Source organism: Zalophus californianus, chromosome 12 (assembly GCF_009762305.2).
Source record: "Zalophus californianus isolate mZalCal1 chromosome 12, mZalCal1.pri.v2, whole genome shotgun sequence".
Taxonomy (NCBI): domain Eukaryota; kingdom Metazoa; phylum Chordata; class Mammalia; order Carnivora; family Otariidae; genus Zalophus; species Zalophus californianus.
The window spans coordinates 94,002,039-94,015,342 of NC_045606.1; the positions used below are offsets into that span (position 1 = coordinate 94,002,039).

At 49.4% G+C, this 13,304-nt stretch overlaps 1 protein-coding gene and 1 gene segment (V, D, J or C); one reads left to right on the forward strand and one right to left on the reverse strand.

Annotated features, from left to right (window-relative positions):
• Positions 1-433: 433 nt before the first annotated feature.
• LOC113911842 (putative DBH-like monooxygenase protein 2) lies at positions 434-7,916 on the reverse strand. Its single transcript, XM_027574709.1, has 13 exons — positions 7,629-7,916; positions 6,609-6,755; positions 5,947-6,108; positions 5,641-5,724; positions 4,692-4,859; positions 4,389-4,491; positions 4,031-4,197; positions 3,603-3,694; positions 3,277-3,373; positions 3,077-3,136; positions 1,841-1,971; positions 993-1,107; positions 434-676 (listed from the first exon to the last, which is right to left on the reverse strand). The coding sequence occupies exons 1-13, from the start codon at positions 7,914-7,916 to the stop codon at positions 434-436; spliced, it is 1,857 nt and encodes a 618-aa protein (XP_027430510.1).
• Positions 7,917-12,192: 4,276 nt separating this feature from the next.
• On the forward strand, positions 12,193-12,973 carry LOC113911841. The segment is given in 2 exon segments: positions 12,193-12,380; positions 12,648-12,973. Coding segments are annotated over 2 exon segments (381 nt in total).
• The last annotated feature ends 331 nt before the right edge of the window (positions 12,974-13,304 follow it).

Consider the following 13,304-nt stretch of genomic DNA (forward strand, 5'->3'; position numbering starts at 1 on the left):
GCTGCCTCTGCCTCACAGGGAGGGTTGGGCAAAAAATGCCAAAAGAAAAGAACCAGGAGCCCCCTTTAGGGTCAGCATGGGCAAGGGAGGGTTTGGAGGGCTCTCCCTCTGCATGCAAGCCCCCACTTCCTCAGCTGGCATCCCCTTAGGTAAGCCGGAGCATCAGACTTCTCAGAGAGTGGTCCAGCCTTGAATCCAGATTTTGTCAGAAAATATGTTGTGTTAGTGTTTCTAAAGCTTTAAAAGCTGAATTGCATCCCTCAGCATGGAAGAGCCTCATGGAAGAGTTGCAATCCCCAGGCCTGCAATGGCATGGCCTGGGTCATGGGAAGGGGGACTTTGGGGAGCCGAAGAAGAAGGGAGTTTCTATATTTGATAATAAGGGGAAGGCTGAGCAGAAAGGAACCTGAGTATTTGAAATGAGGAGACAGTATCAGACTCCAACCTGCAGGGTGGCAAGAAGCCAAGAAAGAGCCCCCTGCCCAAACAAGAGGGCAACCAGAGGGAGGTGCCTCAGGCTAGCAGTGCTGGAGCCTGAGAGGGCCACTGGTGCAGCCCTGAATCCTGCAGGGGTTTTGTCCTGGGGCTCCACTTTGCCTCCAGAGGACTCCAAGCAGGGACCCCGAGCAGTTGGGATGATTTCCGGAATCCAGCCTGTCGTGTTTTCCACCAATTCCTATAGCACAAGGAAAATGGGAGAAAATGGGTAAAGGCAGAAGCCTCTGCCACTCATTTCCTTTACTTATTTTCAGCCCTTACTTGCTGATCCCCAGTTCTTGCAGCCTCACAAACTAGCTGGGAGACCCCCACCACTCCATAGTCCAGAGCAGCACCAGCCCATCTTTCTGCTCCCCAGACCCTCTTTCCCTGACCCAATGTTTCCGCCTTTGTCATTCACCTGCTTCCTCCTTTCTTTTCCAAGCTTGGCCCAAGACCATCCCATACCTTGCCATCCCCAACCCTGAGAAGATGCTGTCTCCTGGGACACTCACATCAATGGTCTTTATTATCACCATCTGCTGGGCCTCCTTGCAGGCTTTCTCAGCCTTTTTAATGTTCTCTGGGGTCCACTCAACATTGTTCATGGCCATCATGCCCTCCATGGGGCTGCCGTAGGCAGGGGCAACATACGATAGGTTAGGGTCAACTCAAAGCTTTGACAAAATGCCTTCACATTTGTTAGCATCATTTCCATGTCAGCATAAGCCAAAAGGAGTGCCTCACAACTCAATAAGACAATCATGAATTTGGTAGAAGGAGAAATTGCAAGACTCAGACGAGAATTTTTTAAATTGAAAAAGAGAAATTCCTGGCTCTTTAAAGAAGTAGTTCTTAATCTGGGAGCCATGAAGTCCAAGAAGGTGGATGGAGTGACTTCAGGGAAGTCACTCAGTAAAGGCCCTGAAATTGTATGTGGAATTGGTGTGTCTGCACAGATGTGCATTTTCCTTGGAAACCCTCACCCCTAAATAATTAAGGGTCATTACTTAAAAGTAAACAGTCTTTGAATGAGTCAGGTAGCACATGAGAAAAAGGCAGACAGAGAATTTGTACATAAGTGATCTAACTTTTAGAGGTCAGTTCTTATCTGCTTTTCTGAATGGCCTCATTGATATGGGGGGGAAAAAAACCCTATTTGGTCTTATGTCAGAGCTTTGAGAGTCAGCCACTGATAGAAGCAGGTGTTAGGAGGGCAGGAGCCAACCAGGCAGCCCACTGAGGAATCCTGATCACTAATGTAGGAGGTAGTAGGTGGTCTTCCTTTTTCTCCTTCTCCAGTCCTACCCAAGACCCCCTCCCCCGCACATACTTGAAGGTCTTATCTTCCAGGATGACTCACTCTGATACCTCCTCCCCAAGCTCATGGGCCACGTAGATGATGTCAGGGTACCCCATGCAGCTGGAGATGTTGTTTCGGGGATAGTAGAAGAGGAAGATGAGGCACATCTCATTAATGGTGCTGGGACCCCCCTGGGGAAGAAGAGAGAGACCGGGATGGAACACAAAGTCACAAAGGCAAACAGAGTGAGGGGAACAAGGCAGACGAAAATAGTGTAAGTGGTCATTCTACCAATGATGCTGTTTTCCTTTTCCCTTAACCTACAACCAGCTGACTGAATGCTCATCTACTTCTTACCCTCCCTTTCCTTTCACCTCCTCTCCTTCCAATTTGTGGACAATCATTGATATTATTTCCAAAGAAATAATACCTGCCCTGTCCTCTACATTTCCCTGGCCTCTGCTCTGGTTTGAGAAGACAAGATTGTTGAGAAGATGAGAGAAGATATTGAGCTTCCTGAAAAAGTCACTCCCTTTTGAGCTTCTCCAGGATTCCTCATCTCTACATGTCTAAGGCTGGACCTACTCAAATATGTCACATGTTCAGTTCACCATAGTAGGGCCTTATGTTTTTTTCCCTGTGAATCCCCTTTTGCACTATTCCCATTTGTCTCTTAACGTATGTATCACTTTCTACCTCACATAATAATAACATACATGGCTGTAGTTTCTTCCTCAATAGCACGCAACCCCTTTGGAATCCTATGAGCACTGAACCACTCTTGACATACAAAAGGGGTGGGGTTCCTTGTGACCATAACAACAACAGCTAACTCTAATTGAGCATCTACTATAAGCAAGGCAATGATCTAGATGTTTTACATAGGTTAATCAATTCTTACAACAATTTTATGAGGTACTATTATTAGTTCCTATATGAATTAGGAAACTGAGGTGCAAAGAGATTGAATAACTTGTCTTAAGGTTAGAAAGCTAATGACTGTGTTGATATTAGAAACCAGGCATGGAGAACAAGAGTCCATGCTCTGGGTTACTATAACGTGCTTTCTGCCCATGGTCTTAGTGGGTCAACGACAGAGAAAGTAGGGAATCCTTGTACCCATCTTAAAATCACAGGGATGTAGGGGCATGAAAAGCCCCAGGTGAGTGGATAACACCATTGGAGGGAGAAAAGGGCTTCAGCTGGAATAATCAGAGTCACTCTATATCCAAGGCCAGGGATGGGCTCTATTCTGAGGTCACTGTGCTTGACCACAGTGGGAAGGGAGGTACTTACAAAAGTCAAGGAGTCCCGGTCCAGCGTCTGGTAGTGACATTCCACCAGCAACTCATCTCCCTATTCAGAGTGAAACATGAAGGCTGAAAGTAAGACACAGAAGGACTGGTACAGCCTTAGAACTCTCTTGGCTGACAGTGAAGACCTCTGATCCTGCCTCCCCGCCCCAACTCCAGTCATGCCTCCCCGCAGGCTCCCACCAGTTTGATCTCTGCTCGATAAGGTAAATCTCGAGTCTCCTGCAGATTGAAGTCATAGGAATCGTCTTTGCAGATTGTTCGGAGTTGTGCTCCATTTCTAGAGGGAACGAAGCAGTGTATGGGCTCATGCTGGGGGGACAGGTTGCCCATAAAGCAGAAAAGCTCCTCCTTCCATATAGTCTTATTCCGACCACCTCTACTCTAGGGGTAGTTCCAGCTCCTCCTACTCCCAGCCAAGCATAACCTTAGGCTGCAGAATAAATAACTATCCTCAAATTTGTTCCCACATGCAGATGGGAAAGCTTCAAGTCCATGCCTTCCCTTACCTGTATTGCACAGCCTGCAGAGCACGGCCAGCCAGGTGGGTGTGGAGCAGGTAGCCATAGACCTGTATGTCAGGCACTGGGGCCCCATTCATCTGTGATGGGGAGGAGACACATCTGGTTTGCTTAGAACTCTCATCTTGCCCTATTCCTTGATTTGCCTCCCTTAATATTTGACACCTTCTTCATACGACGGACAGGAGCCCCTTTCATTCTTACTGGGCCCTCATGGACTCTCTTCCTGCCCCACCCCCCAGTCCCCAAAGCCCCAACTCCTTCCTTCCCTTGCATGATCCAGGTTAGCAGTTTTCCTGAGCACCGGGTGTAGTTATTCTCCAAGTCCCGGGCTCAGGGTGTGTGTGCTTATGAACCAGCCCAGATCTGTGATGGGAAACAAGGAACCTCAGGGAGGATGTGCCTCCCAGCTTCACCTCTTCAAACTTCTCTGTCTTACACAGCCCATAGGACAGGAAGGACTCCGCGCCTGGGGGTATGAAGTGGATGGGGAAAGTGAAGAAGCCCAGCTGGAGGACCCCCATGTCATATTTGCGCAGCTGTGCAGTGTAGTATAATCGGATGCCTGAGGAGTCATACACACCTGGGGCAGAATGGAAGAGTGACAGAAGACAAAAGAGCTCGTCACGATGTGAGATCAAGAGGCCCAGGAAAGCTGGGACAGGTGACCTGTGACCAAAACAAGCCAGCGTGCATCCCACAGCAGCTTCCCAACTCCTAAAAGAATCAGCAAGCTGCACCAGCTCTTCCTCCATAAATGCTCTAGATGCTCACCAGGAAGGTTGTGAAAATTGCTGTAATGAATCTCCAGCCGTATCCACTGGGGGTCTAAGGGGGTCCCAATAGAGACCCCCACATCATCTGGAAACTGGTAACTCTGTTGGATGGAGGAAGATTTGGCAGCAAGAAGGGCTGGGTGCTAGGTGCAGGGACTGGGACCTGCCCGTGTTTTTTAGCCTTCATCCCAGACCTCCCCTGTCTGCTGGTCTGCCATCAGTCAGTCCAGCAATCCCAGTTGCCTGACACCATGCACCCTACCCCCCCTTAGCCGCCTAGTTCCCTCATCACAGGACTCACTGTGCCCCCGACAGCCCAGCCCACGATGACCTGTGAGCAGAGGGAGAAGGCAGGGTCAGCCCCATAGCAGTCACTGATGCCCGTGGGGAGAACACTGGCATTGCCACAGGCATACACCAGGATGTGATGCACCATTGTCTCATTGTGCTCGAGCAGCTTGGGCTCAAACTGGGTGAGAGATGGAGGCAGAGCACGGTCAAGATCTTCTATGTCAAGTCCTATCCCCGCCCATCCCTTTTACCCCAATAAATCTATACTTATTCCCCACTTCTGTGTCTCTTTCTTTTCTGCTTGTTCTGTTTTTCTTCCCCAACCCATCACTTACCCCCACTTTGTCTGACTTCTCTCTGCGCCCCCACCCTTTTAAACTCCTCCCCTGAGTGCACAACATATTAAATCTAGCCACGAATACCCCCAAGACTCCTGGTTTCCCCTTAATAACATCACCAGTCCACTATGTCTGAGCACATGCCTCACTGGATTCTCCTCTAGAGAAAAAAAATGGCTCCCACATATTTGTTAGTTTTTGTAAGATCAAAATTTGAAATAACTCAACTGTGAAAAATCAGGTGGCCACATTGGAGTTCCCTTTAGCCAGACTTCACTGAGCTGACAGCCCTTGGCCCTGTCCCTGCAGTCTGAATTTCCTCCTAGGCCACGAGCACGACCAAGGTGGGGCTTATACTTTGCTCTTTGGAAACACTTACTAATTGATGACCCTCATCAAAATCTTTGCTGCATTGTGGGGCTCCGAACAGTGCTGGGAGTTACAGTTCTGGGCTCAGGAAAGCATGAAACTACCACCCCCACCAAATCTGACCGGGCCCCCATGTTCTCCCAGCTACTTCTCTCCGGCTTCCTCTCAGCAGTTAGCCAAACACCATCCCTTCAGAGTTGACTGTGCCCACTGCATTGCTCAACTGCCTTAGCAGTGTCCGGTTCACTGTACCTTGAAGATGTGATGCTTCTTGCTAACGACGGGGAGAGGGAGGAAGGTGCAGGCATATGTGGTATCATCCTCTGGAATGAGGAACTGGAGAAGGACACACAGAGGATGAGCTGGGTTGGAAATGAGGCTCTCAGAGAAGACAGGGAAGGGACAGACCAGCTTGGTGGTCCTCGGGCAATTACAGGAAGTCATAGTAACATCAATTCAAGGAACGTACTGAGTATTAGGTGCAAGAGGAGGGTCTAGATTGAGTGGGAAGATGGGAAGGAGGCTTGGAGGTTGCTGGGTGGGGTGGAGGACTCTTACATCAGTGATCTCCAAGTCATGGATGATGGTATCCTCAGGGACATCAAGGTCGTCAGGATGGACTATTTGTAGCAGGAAGATGGACTTGATAAAAGTACGGTCCCGATCCAGCTTCAGAGTGTCATCCAGGCCGTAGGTGGCCAGCACCTTTATGGTGTCACTCTGGGGGGTGTCATGGGCATTGAGGTGCTACTGCCCGCGAGCAGCACTTTGCACACACCCACACACAAGGACTGACACAAGCCACTTGCTCATGGCTACACAGTGGAATGGAAAGAGCTTCCGACTCGGGGGTTGGAACTAGTTGGGTTCTAGTTGTACTTCAGGGGCCAACTTGCTGAAAATATTGAGCAAGTCACATTCCCTCTCAATGCCTGTGTCCACTCTAAAGTTCAGTGAAATCATGCAAGGTTCTTGGAGAGGGGAATGAGAGGAGGGTGGGGTGGGTGCTTAATCTGTAGGGAATCACCCTGTGGAGGGCTTGTGGATTTGGAGAGGGGGCATAACTGGGGCAGTGCCCGGAAAGGTAGTGAGGGAGAGAACCCCTGAGAACTGTGACCGCTGCCTGAGACACATACACGTTCTAGATCGGGGGGTGACTCCACATCCCCAAAAGGAAAAGCTGCTTACGATCGAATGCTTTTCTTCCCTTACTGTTTTACCGTAATGTCTTGGTCGTGAGGGTCACAGGAGCGGAAGGGCCTGGAGAAGCGCATGGTGGTGTAGAGAGCATCTTCAGTCAGCCCCTGCAGCTCAGCATCCTGGCTCCCGTCCTCCTCCAGGGTGTCTTCATCCACCAGGTGCTGATCCTGGGGTCCAGTGAAGTCCAAAGAGTAAGAATAGGAAACCCCAGTGGTCATGACTTTGGAGAAGCTGGCGTCCCTTTAGCAACCCCAAGGTACTGAATTAGCAGAATCCAGGTCCTTTATTTTGTAGTTTGCTCTTGGGACAGAGCATGACATCAGCGTGGATCCCCAGGACAGAGGGATGGACAGCGTCTGCACCACTTGACCTTAATTTACTGCTCCCGTTCCAAATCCCAAGTCCATAAATCCTAGTGTTCCTGCATCTCCAGCCCTTGAAAGCTCACTGACTCTCCGAACTCTACGCTGTTTGTCCTCTCTTGTGGCTCATAACACTGACACCCCGCCATATAAATGCAGTTCCTATGGGTGAGATTCGGAGAGGTGGCTGAGCCGCTTTTCATCTGAGGTAGTAATCATCCACCTCATAGTGAGGCTGTGAGGTTTAACATGGAAGGATTTTGGAACAATGCCTGGTTGATCAAAAGTACATAACAATTTTAAGGTATTATTATTGTAGCTGCTGTGTGGTTATTAGACCACTTTATGTTGCGGTCAACCTGACTGAGCTTAACAGAAATTAGGGCTAAAGACTGGGTCTCAAATAGCATTGACTCTCTCCCATTGTCCTGCATTTGGTGGTTCAGGACTCTTTCAGTCCAGTGGTACCATTCTTTAGCACCTTAGGGCCACGCAGCCCAGAAGACCTATTTTGAAACCCTCCAGTGGACCATTTCTGTAGGGAGAGGTCAGTAGTCAACTGGTGTTCTGGGCATGTTCCTGGATAAGTTTGGAAAATGTGGATCCTTCCTGGACTCAGAGCCATCCTCAACCAGCAAGAGACCTTCATCCTTGAAAGGGAGACACCCTCAGACTTACCGAGAAATAGACGTTGCCATCAGGCAGGACTCCTCCAACAACCAGATCACTCCCCACTCTGGTGTAGCGATTTGTGACACCCAAGCCCACCCAGCCAGTTGTCCGGACCTGCAGCTCAAAAGTGATGATCTCAGCCTCAAGGTCAAAGTCCCAGCGCAGGAAAATGACATTGGAAGGATCTAGGAACCTGGAATAACGCAGGCGAGATGTGGGGCCAAGGTGTTTGCCTTGGGAGGGGGCCGCCAGGGCCGTAAGTAGGAGAAGTCTGAAGAGAAGGGCACAGGTCATGGCATCCGGGGCCTGGAGTATCTCTCCTACAGATGGACACTCAAGAAGTATGGCTTTATATGTGCCTCTACCTGTGCCAGGCACCGTGCCATGGGGGAGGGACCGACTCGGGCTCTTCTCATCTGATTATCCTCTGGATTCAGAATGGTGCCACTTACATAACTCTGGAGGCGTGAGGTGCCCAGAGAGGGTGCAGAGCAGATTGCTCTTGCCCCGGAGCAGGGACCTGACATGAAATTCTCAGGAGTAGGTCACTTAGACTCTTCTACTCCAACCCCATGCCAGGGTCCTCCCTGGGGTTTGGGTTTTTCCCTGCTTTTCCTTCCTTGTCTCTTTCTCTCTCTCCCTTTCTGCACCACCCCCCACCCCCACCCCCACCGTATCCTTGATGTCCTTACTGAACACTCTGCTCTCTGGCACCTGCCCCCTGCCCCAGCTTTTATGGGCATTTTCTATATCTGGAACTGGGGCATAGCAGGGGGTAGGGGTGAGACTGAAGACATGCAGCAGAGGAAGGAGAGAAGTTTCTGAGGGGGTGTTCAGGGAAGGCTATGATTTCCGTCTCCCGGAAGAGTCTTTGCTACTAATCCCTGGAAGGACACAGAGGTGAAGGAGCCATAATCAGCTTTCCAGATGGGTGAGTCTGGGCTGGCCTTGAGTTTCTGCACATTCCTGGGGAGCAGCGAGGAGGAGGAGGAGGGGAGGGGAAGAAGAGGGAGACAATGGAGGTAAATGTAAACTGGCCCTTCGGATGCTTGGTGCTCTACCCTTCCTTCTGTGAATTGCCTGCCAGAGAAGTCACATTTAGTGGCTCTCACTCTACTGGGGGCTTGGCGCAGGGTCCCTACTGACAAGTGCTTCAGTATTCAAACTATAAAAGCACAGAAGGAATGTTAGAATATTAGAACGCCAGAGTGGAAAGGAATTTTAGATCCACTTAATTTTTAGAAGAGTAAAGGGAAATACCAAGAGGTAACAGGAGTAGTGCCTGATCCCCCATGTAGTCAGAGGCAGAGCTAACACTGGCACCCAGGGGCCCTGCCCCCAGGCCAGTGCTCTTTCCACTATTTGCCTAGGTTACAGACACCCACAGGGCACCCAGCCACCCACAGTGCCTTCCCACCATGGCTTGCCCTGGTGGAGGGAGTTGTCATCTGCAGACTGCTTCTTAGGGAGTATGCCTGGCTTTTTTTTCTGTCCAGGCTCTGACATAGCTGAGTGAAAGTTGGAAATCACCTCACTGACCCCCAGTGTTCTTTCACCATCAGACGACGGAGAGGCTCTGAAAAACTAAGAAGGACATGTGCCCAGTAGGCATCCCCTAGCACAGAAACTGGACCACACATCACATGGGAATTCAGCTCAAACCTCAGTGGACAGGAGCTGGAGCATCTGTTTATGCCTCCATTCAGGGCATGCATACTCTTTTCATTATCTGTTGAGTTCATCAAAGCTGGTAAGGACCCAGCTGAGGTTGTTGGCAGCTGCTGTGAGCACCTGAGTAGGAATTGGGGTGTGGTGGGAGAAAAAACCCATCTCCCAAGGCAGCAACCATAATGCCAGCTGTGGGCATGAGAGCAGGGAGGTTGCTATGCAGCCATCTGGAAGGAAGAGGCTTACCTTGGCCCAGGATGGGAGCAGGGCCAAAACCAGAGGAGGAGCCTGGGGAGGCACTGACCTTGAGGAGCAGGAATCCAGGGAGGAGATAACAGGAGTGTCAGAGACACTCCGATCCCAATCGTATTTGGGGATTAAGGCTAAGGGAAGGGGAGGCAGGGAGAAGGTCAGCCAGCCCTGTAAATCAAGATGGGGCCAGGATCCCTTATCCTGAAATCTGTCTACCTGCCAGAGTGCCCGCCTATGGGAGGGAGGTGGGAACCAGTGCCTGCAGCCTCAGGGTTTCTGCCCCTGGGCTGCCTCTGGCCACCCACTCGGCTTTTCTCTCCCTGTTCACCTTTTCCCCCAGTTCTGGTTTGCTCCCTGCTCCCAGCCCCCTTCCCTTTCATCATCTGATCCCCAGAGCCACTCTCTCCACAGTAACCTCAGAATGCAATGCACATGGCTTGGTAGGTGAGGATGCCTCTGTGTTGGCACGTACATATTTCTGGTGTTCAAGATGTGTGATCTGGGCAATGGTTCCCAGAGCATCATCACCCGCCCCCTCTGGAGAGAAGAGGTTGGGAATAGGTAAGAGCAAAAGCCAAAAGAGAAGCGACACATTTTACTTAGAATGCAGGGCGATGGACATTTTGTGCACGATTAGATTATGTACATTTGAAATCGTCTGATATAGAAAATATTAACAAAAAACCCACTTTATACACAAAATTGTACATAATGAAAATGAGCATTTTTTTTAAAATCCAGACCCACAGAGATTTCAAAGTTATCAAGCCAACTGAATTAGAAACTATATTATGTTGTCAGCCACACTGCATCAATAACTGTTACCCTTTGCCAGAATCACATGAACCATATTGTTGTAAATATTTATATGTCAGCTGATTAACAAAAATATCGAACCTAGGAGGTGCAAAGCCCCAGGATGCCAGGCCACCGCTGTTCCCTGATGTGTGGGCTCCCCGGGGTGATGGGTCTGTGGTCTCACCTTGCTAGAGTTCCCTTCTTCCTTCATCAAGGCTCAGACACCTCACTAGGAGCACCAACTTGAATGCAGCGCAATCCCAGGTCTTGAAATAGTAAAGTTTGGTTGCTAGACACCTATGTGTCCCCATGTTTTTGTCTGTAAAATGCTGAGGGTGAAGAGACGGTCTCTTTTTTAAAAGATTTATTTTTTATTTTCAAGAGAGAAAACATGAATGGGAGGGACAGAGGGAGAGGGAGCAAGAATCTCAAGCAGACTCCATGCTGAGTGAGGAGCCTGAGCTGGGTTCCATCCTAGGACCCTGAGATCATGACCTGAGCCAAGACCAGGAGTCAGACACTTAACTGACTGCACCACCCAGGTGCCCCAAGAGGGTCTTTTAAATCTAATTTCTCAGATCACTGGTTTCCAAACTTTCTGAAAAATGAGACCTCTTGCCAATGTTAGAAAGTTATGAGAACTTGTGTTTTCATCTCAGCTGATGATTAAGAGGGAGATAAAGGGAGGTAAATCCTGCCATAAATTCTGTCATATGTAAATTGAATTGGCAATTTACCATTGATGTGACAGAAGGCAACTCACTAAGTGCTCCGTCTGTGCCAAACTCTATTCCAAGAATTTTTCGTGTATGAGTCTATTTACTCTTATGAAATCACTCTCATTATTATCTTTATCTTTCAGATGGATAAACTGAGTCCGAAGGCCACAGTGCTAGGTAGTGCCAGCACTGGGCGTTGTCAGGAAAATGTAACCAAAAATCAAATCTCCTCCCAACTCGGGAAATCTCTCCCCAGAAGTAGAAGAGAAAGAAAGCAGTCTTATTATTGAATAAGCATTAAATCAGAATTTGATATACATCCTAGGCATTTTGTTAGGAAGACAGGCAGAAATCCTGGCCTTTTTATACAGGCCATCAGACACAACCCATTACATACGCGTTCTCGAGATAAGTGATAACCAGTCCTCAAATAAGAGGCTGGAGAGGCCATCCCGGGGTCACTTGTTAACTGGGGGGCCCATCCAGGTTTACCCAGAGGACGAGTAATCTTGCCATATATCTTTATGACAGGGCATCATTTTGCAACTTGTTATGAGGCATGCGCTCTAAAGTTAGGCTCATTTTGTTGTTTGTATTTCAAAGAGATTGATTGCAGGTCCTAGAGAAAAACATTTCTGGGTGATTTACATATATTTCAAAGAAAGAGAGAGAACTTAAAATTACAGGTTTTCTAAAGTAAATGCTCTAAGGAAATGGACAGGAGGTAAGTCTCGTCCCTTATTTTCAACAGGGGAAATTAAGTCTCTTGTGTTTGTTAGTTGACCTTATAGAGGAGAACACGGGAATTGGAAATGAGAACCCACTGTCTACTGCCCAGCTTGGCCTTGGAGCTGCCTCTGTGTGTGTGTGAAGCATTCAGGGGAGGGAGGTCTTTGTTTCATTGAGATGTTTGAATCCCTTGGGAAGATTTGAAGTGCACATTCAAAACCACTACTGTCTGTGTTCAGAATCTCTGGGGCACAGTTGAGAGGGTGCAGGCCATGTACCTTCACTAAGGCACTCAGTGAAGGAGGGGATTTTGTGCCTGCCTGCCTGAGGGCTGTTGGCATGCAGGAAACAGGAAACCCCATAGGGTTTGAACCTCAGTGAGACAATGAGACAAAATACTGAGCTTCCTGGAAAAGCCACTCCATTTTGAGTTTCAGGCCTAGAGCGTCTGTTACTTATTGCCACCTTATAGACCTGGATCCTGTTCTCCTGACCCTGACCCACTGCCTCACTGGAGAAAACCTGTGGGGCCAGGGGATGGGGCCATTTTCCATCCTGTGGGGCTGGGCACTCGTGGCTACCGTGAGTACAGGTAAGAGGCCAGGCAGAAAAAGCTCTCCATGGGTTGGGGGAGGGAAAGAGGGACCAGTAGGCACAGAAAGTTTTGCTCCCAGATCCCAGCCTTGTTAAGATCCTCACTGGCATAACACCCCCACGAGAAAGCATTCCTTCTGCTCCCAGGAGTCTCCTATTGGCATTGCTCATGAGTCCGCCTCTTCAGGATTTGGCTGCAGCTGATTATTTGGGGGAGTTACTGCTACCCTTGGGACCTTTAGCTTGACCTGACTGTGTATTTCAGATGCCATTGTGAGCTTGGTGGAGCAAAGGCCCAGGTGGGTCCTGGTAGCTCGCGGACAGGCTAAAACCCTGCACTGCATCCTGAGGAATTCCCAGTACCCCTGGATGAGCTGGTATCAACAGGACCTCCAGGGGCAACTACACCTGCTGGCCACTCTGCGGAGTCCTGGGGATGAGGAGGTCGTATCCCATCCTGGAGCACATTACCAAGCCACGAGGGTCGACAGCACGGAGCTGAGGCTGCGCGTGACCAATGTGACCCAGGGCAGAACTCTCTACTGCACCTGCAGTACCAGACACAGTGAGAAACCCCCCTTGGAGAAGTGAATACAAACCATCCCGGGTTGCCAACCACAGACCCAACCTCCTCCTCTGCCCCGACTCCTCCCACATTCCCCTATATCCTCCCTTGTTGCCTCTTCTCTACAAGCAGACTCTTCCTGCTGCTTTCCCATCAACCTTTTGGTGAATGCTAAGCCTGCCCAGCAGAGCGATTTAACCACCAATTTAGCTTCTGAGGGGCTCTGTTGTAGAACTTCCTCTGCCACTTGGGAGCCTTTGGGAAAGACTTCATCTCCCTGAATCCTGGTTTCTGTGCCTGTAAAGTGCAGACAGTAACTTTACCCAGCTCAGAGGCTTGCCATGAGGGTCAAATGGC